This window comes from Rhincodon typus, chromosome 42, assembly GCF_021869965.1.
Source record: "Rhincodon typus isolate 14 chromosome 42, sRhiTyp1.1, whole genome shotgun sequence".
NCBI lineage: Eukaryota > Metazoa > Chordata > Chondrichthyes > Orectolobiformes > Rhincodontidae > Rhincodon > Rhincodon typus.
The window spans coordinates 17,322-22,463 of NC_063373.1; the positions used below are offsets into that span (position 1 = coordinate 17,322).

The 5,142-nt window shown below is 54.9% G+C and overlaps 2 protein-coding genes across 3 annotated transcripts in view; both read left to right on the forward strand.

The window, feature by feature from the left end:
* Positions 1-1,406, forward strand: part of LOC125487609 (Y+L amino acid transporter 2-like) — an 18,039-nt gene extending 16,633 nt beyond the window's left edge. Inside the window, 1 exon segment of the mRNA XM_048619456.1 lies at positions 386-1,406. Within this exon segment, the coding sequence (XP_048475413.1) occupies positions 386-483 (98 nt within the window). The 3' untranslated portion in view covers positions 484-1,406.
* Positions 1,407-3,310: 1,904 nt separating this feature from the next.
* The window catches only part of oxa1l (OXA1L mitochondrial inner membrane protein), a 10,997-nt gene continuing 9,165 nt past the window's right edge, over positions 3,311-5,142 (forward strand). Inside the window, exons 1-3 of one of the 2 annotated variants that reach the window (XM_048619448.1) lie at positions 3,311-3,435; positions 4,182-4,340; positions 4,849-5,065. In XM_048619448.1, the coding sequence (XP_048475405.1) occupies positions 3,391-3,435; positions 4,182-4,340; positions 4,849-5,065 (421 nt within the window). In that variant the 5' untranslated portion in view covers positions 3,311-3,390. Of the gene's footprint in view, positions 3,441-4,181; positions 4,341-4,848; positions 5,066-5,142 lie in introns of both variants that reach the window. The other variant, XM_048619449.1, reaches the window with a different exon arrangement.

Here is a 5,142-nt window from a genome sequence, read left to right on the forward strand (position 1 = left end):
TGGGGGTGATTGGGATGGGGTTTGGTTCCATTGGGAATGTGGAGAGTTGGGGTGAATGGGAAAGGGTTTGGGTCCATTGGGAATGTGGAGAGTGGGGGTGATTGGGATGGGGTTTGGTTCCATTGGGAATGTGGAGAGTGGGGGTGAATGGGAAAGGGGTTTGGGTCCATTGGGAATGTGGAGAGTGGGGGTGATTGGGAAAGGGTTTGGGTCCATTGGGAATGTGGAGAGTGGGGGCGATTGGGAAAGGGTTTGGGTCTATGAGGATTGATCGCTGTAATCTGCTGTTAGTTGTCGGTCTGCTATCTTTCGTGGTTTAATTGGGTTAATCTGACAGGAGCGATTCCATTCACAAAATGATGGCGGCCTTTTTCTGTCCCTGTAGCCTCCTTCACAAAGTACACTCAGCTGATCTGCTACTGCGTGCTGACTGAGATGGACATTGAGGAAGAGGAGAAACTTCAGGAGAGGAAATTATCCTGACCCTGAGACTAGGCCTTCAGCCTGGCCCTGTGGCTGCGTCGGAGTTCCCTTCCCTGATGGAATGACTAAGGCCTGCAGGATAGGCTTCGGTCCCCGGGCCTCCCGATGAGACACAGGCGGACTCACTAATCACCAATTACTGATTGGGGGGGAGATATATTTAAGTTGATGCACTTGTATCCTGTTGGGCCTCTGTTCACTGCTCCTGACACTGTTGTCACGGTGAAAGGTACAGGCCTGGCCTTTGACCCCTGCCACCATGTTCACTGCCTTTCTGCAAATAGACAATGGCCTCGCTGCTGTTCAGAGGCTGTATCCGTGCGCTCTGTCCCGTCCTCTCCCTCTCCTTGCGTATCCCTTATCACCTTGCATTCCTCTTCCTTGCTGTGCTGCCAACTTCGCTCGCTCTCTCTCCTCCTCCGTCTCATCCAGCCCATCTCTCCTCCGCTCACGTTCACTCTATCCAGCCTTCCTCTTCCTCCTTCCCTCACGCCCTCCCCCATTTCTCCTCGCCCTCCTTCTCTTCATCTCCCCTCCCTCCTTCCACCTCCCCTCCTTCCCTCTCCAGCCCTCCCTTCTCTACTTTCCCTCCCTTTTTCTGCCTCTCTCCGACTCCCTTCCTGCCCTCCTCCCCTTCCTGCTGTACCACCATCCCCTCACTCCATTTCCTGTCTTTGTCTCTCGTCCTCCTCCCAGCCCCTTTTACTCCACCCCATCTCTGTCCCCTGCGACCGTTCCTCTCCATCCTTTGCTCTCCACCCGCTCTCCCTCCGCTGCGCCCCACGCCCCTGCAAACCTCCCCCAAATCCTCCGTCCTGAGACAGGATCCCTGGTGGGCCTGTTGGCTATATAGTGAACAATGTCAGGAGACTTTTGCAGACGGATCTGCGTTTCAAATGATTAAATTGTGGGTTTGACAATGAGCAGATCTGATCAATCTCTCTCGCGCGTTACGTTATAAGTCAGAACGAGAAAGGGACTAAAACAAGACAGAGCCTGACGTTTAGCTTAACTCAAGTATCCACCGAACATTCATGGAGCGCTGATCCAGTAACGTAGTGAGGCACAGGAACACAAGAGATCTAAGGAATTTCCAGGCAGATATTGGCATCAAAAACCCAGCAGGCGCATTAAAATGGGGCACAGTGTGAACCTGTCCAGGAACTGAAACACAACTAGACTTGCCTCTTGCAACCTTTCCCCACCACCACCACTGCTCACGACTGATCATTCAATTCAGTTCCCACATTACGCACCCCACCCATCTCCCTTTTGGTTCCCTATAGCCGTAGGGGTTTTCTCGAAAACATTCGATGTTTCGGGCCCCGACCGCTTTCTGTGCCAGAGAATCCAACAGGCTCCCCTCTCTCTCTGGGCAAAGCCATTTATCCTCATCTCAGTCCGATCCCGTCTCCTTTAGACTGTGACATGTGAGGCATTGGCAGACTGAGTAGACAAGGTCTTTTCCCCGGGGTGGGGGTGTCCAAAACCAGTGGGGCACAGGTTTAAGGTGAGAGGGGGAAAGATTTAAAAGGGACCTGAGGGGCAACTTTTTCACACAGAGGGTGATGTGTGTGTGGAACGAGCTGCCAGAGGAAGTGGGTGGAGGCTGGTACAATGACAACATTCAAAAGGAGTCTGCCTGGGTACATGGATAGGAAGGGTTTAAGAGGGATATGGGCCGAATGCTGGCTAACGGGACTAGATTAATTTAGGTCGGTGTGGAATGAGTTGGAACGAAGGGTCTGTTTCCGTGCTGTGTATCTCTATGGCTCTGTTCTGCTCATATTGGTGAGACCGCATCTCAAATACTGAGAGTGCAGTTTTGGTCTCATTTAAGGAGGGATAAAAATGTGATTTTATAGGGAAAGGTTGGACAGTCTGGCCTTGTGTCTACCGGAGTTTTGCAGAGTGGGGTGTGACTTGATTGGTGTACACAACATCCTGAACTAAGGGGCCACTGTTCTGATTTTAAATTCATTAATCGGAGGCTATCCCTTCCCCATGGGATGGTGCTGAGGAGAACTACTTCCTCTCTCGGAGTGGCCCTCGGAACCCCTTGCCTCCAGAGGTGCTGCAGGTTTGGGTCAGAGGGAGGTTTGTCCTGGATGGTGTCAGGCCAACCAAGGATGGTAATGGCACTGCCAGGGATTTGAACCCGGATCCCCTGGCCCACAGGCAGAGACACTACCCCTACGCCACAGCAGCCTCACGTGACACCCTCAGGGGATGGGCTGAGCCGATGATGTCACAGTGAGGGGCGGCGCTCGCGGTGGGGGGCGGGGCTCGATGTGGAACCGTGCCGACGCTGAGGCGCTGACGCATTTGGGGGCGGGGAAGCTGACGTCGCCGAGAGGGGCGGAGTCCGCAACGTCAATCACATTCCCGTGGCGCGTGAATGGCCCGTGATAACAGAGAGTGGGAAGATGTTGTTCAACGATGGGGCGGGGTTAGTGATGTCACTCAAAACGCCTGTTTTATGATTTGTCCAATGGGGAGGGCGGTTGCCTGACGTCAACACGGGAGGTGGGGCTATTGGAGTCAATCAAAAGGCAGCCATTGTGATTGGTCCGTTATGGAGCGAGGCTGTGATGTCATCGGAATGGGCGGGTGGTCGAAAACGAGCGGAAGGAATGTGTGACCTTGGAGGCGGGCAGGAATCCATGATGTCACCGAAATGGGCGGTACAATCACTTGCCCCCCCCCCATGGTGATATGATTGGTCCTTAACAAATGGGGCGGTGCGGATGACGAAAAGCCGGGACATCACTCAGAAAGACGGGAACCTGATTCGTCGTGGCGGCAGAAGTGGGCGGGGATAGTGACCGAGTCTCCGCCACATTCACGTTCCGCGCAGCCGCACCACGGACAAACCGTCACCCGCGCGGCGGTAGGGGCCGAGGCAAGATGGCGGCGGGGATCCTGGTCAGGTCAATGAGGAGCTGGAGGATGGTAAAGTGAGAGATATACAGGGGGATATAATGTGTAATATTTCATAGAATAATGTGTAATGTCACAATGGTGTTTACAGTAATAATAGTGAGTAATTATCACAACAATATGTAATAACATGTAATATCACGTAACAGTATAACAGGAACTGCGCCCCACCTCGCCACAGGGAGAAGGTTTGAAGGGGCCGGCAGTTAAGATGTTGGGATCTCAGCCTCAGGATGTTGTGAAACTAGGAAGGGTTCGCAAAAGGATGTTGCCAGGGTTGGAGGGTTTGAGCTACAGGGAGAGGCTGGGGGCTATTTTCCCCCGGAGCGTCGGGGGCTGAGGGGGTGACCTTATAGAGGTTTATAAAACCACGAGGGGCATGGATAGGGGTGAATAGACAAAGTGATTTCCCACAGGGTAGGGGAGTCCAAAACTATAGGGGCATAGGTTTAAGGTGAGAGGGGGAAAGATTTAAAAGGGACCTGAGGGGTAACTTTTTCACGCAGAGGGTGGTGCGTGTATGGAACGAGCTGCCAGAGGAGGTGGTGGAGGCTGGTACAATAACAACATTTAAGAGGCATCTGGATGGGGACATGGACAGGAAGGATTTAGAGGGATATGGGCCAAATGCTGGCAAATGGGACTTGATTAATTTAAGACATCTAGTTGACATGGACATGTCAGACAGAATGGTGTGTTTCTGTGCTATCTGTCTCTCTCTCTCTTTCCCCAACTTCCCCTCTCTCCCTTCCCGCCAGATGCAGAAATCTTGGTCCTGTGGCTCCGGCTCACGGACGGCCCCGTGCCCCCTGTGCGCGCCAGCATTCCTAGGCACTGCCCGTCACAGCTTGGGCTCTCGTCTCATCCTCCTGTCCCCAGCCGGCGTGCGGTACAGCAGTACAGAGCCTCCCCCGCAGGTACTGGTTCTCTCTACGTTCGGCGGGAGGGATGCATCAGTCTCAAGATTGGCCCCTTTGGACCCTAGCGAGGAGGGATTGTGTCGTCCAGAGCTCGGTGCGACATCGCTCGCAGCTCCGGCTCTGCGTCACAGGGCACTGTTTTTGGAAGGAAATGGTTCCCCACGGGTCGAAGGCGTGGAGGGAGCCAGGCAGACAGCCGGAGTGCGATGCTGCCGCAGCGGATCAGCCACGGGCCCCATCAAATGGGAGATCAGGCCCGAGTGGCCTGCTCCTGGTCACTCTACACCTCCCTGGGTCGGGCTGGCAGACTCTCAGCTTGGGCACTGGGCACGGGTGGAGGGCGAGGGTCCGAGACCCACTGCTGGGCATGGAGGCAAACTCTCTTTCCCCTCTCCGGTGCTGTCAGTCGGAGGAAGGGGAGGAGGAGAATATGAATGGAGCGAGTGGGGACAGACTGATTGAGCGGAGAAATAACAATGTTCTTTTGCCACCTCCCTCCCTCCAGGTGTCCCTTGGCGAAGAGGTTGCCCAGTCAACATCGGTGCCCGCTGCAGTGCCCACTCCACCGGCTGAGCTGCTTGATGCCGCCGGAGATCTGGTGCGGGAGGCAGGGCTGGTGGAGCTGGGCTTGGGAGGGTACACTCCTGTCGGCATGGTTCAGAACATCCTGGAGTTCATGCACCTTGACCTGGGCCTGCCCTGGTGGGGGGCCATCGTGGCTGGTGAGGACCTGGTGGGGGTTGTGGGTTGGGGGGTGGAGGCGCACAGTGTTTCAGGGTTGTTACTACCCTCCCCCTCA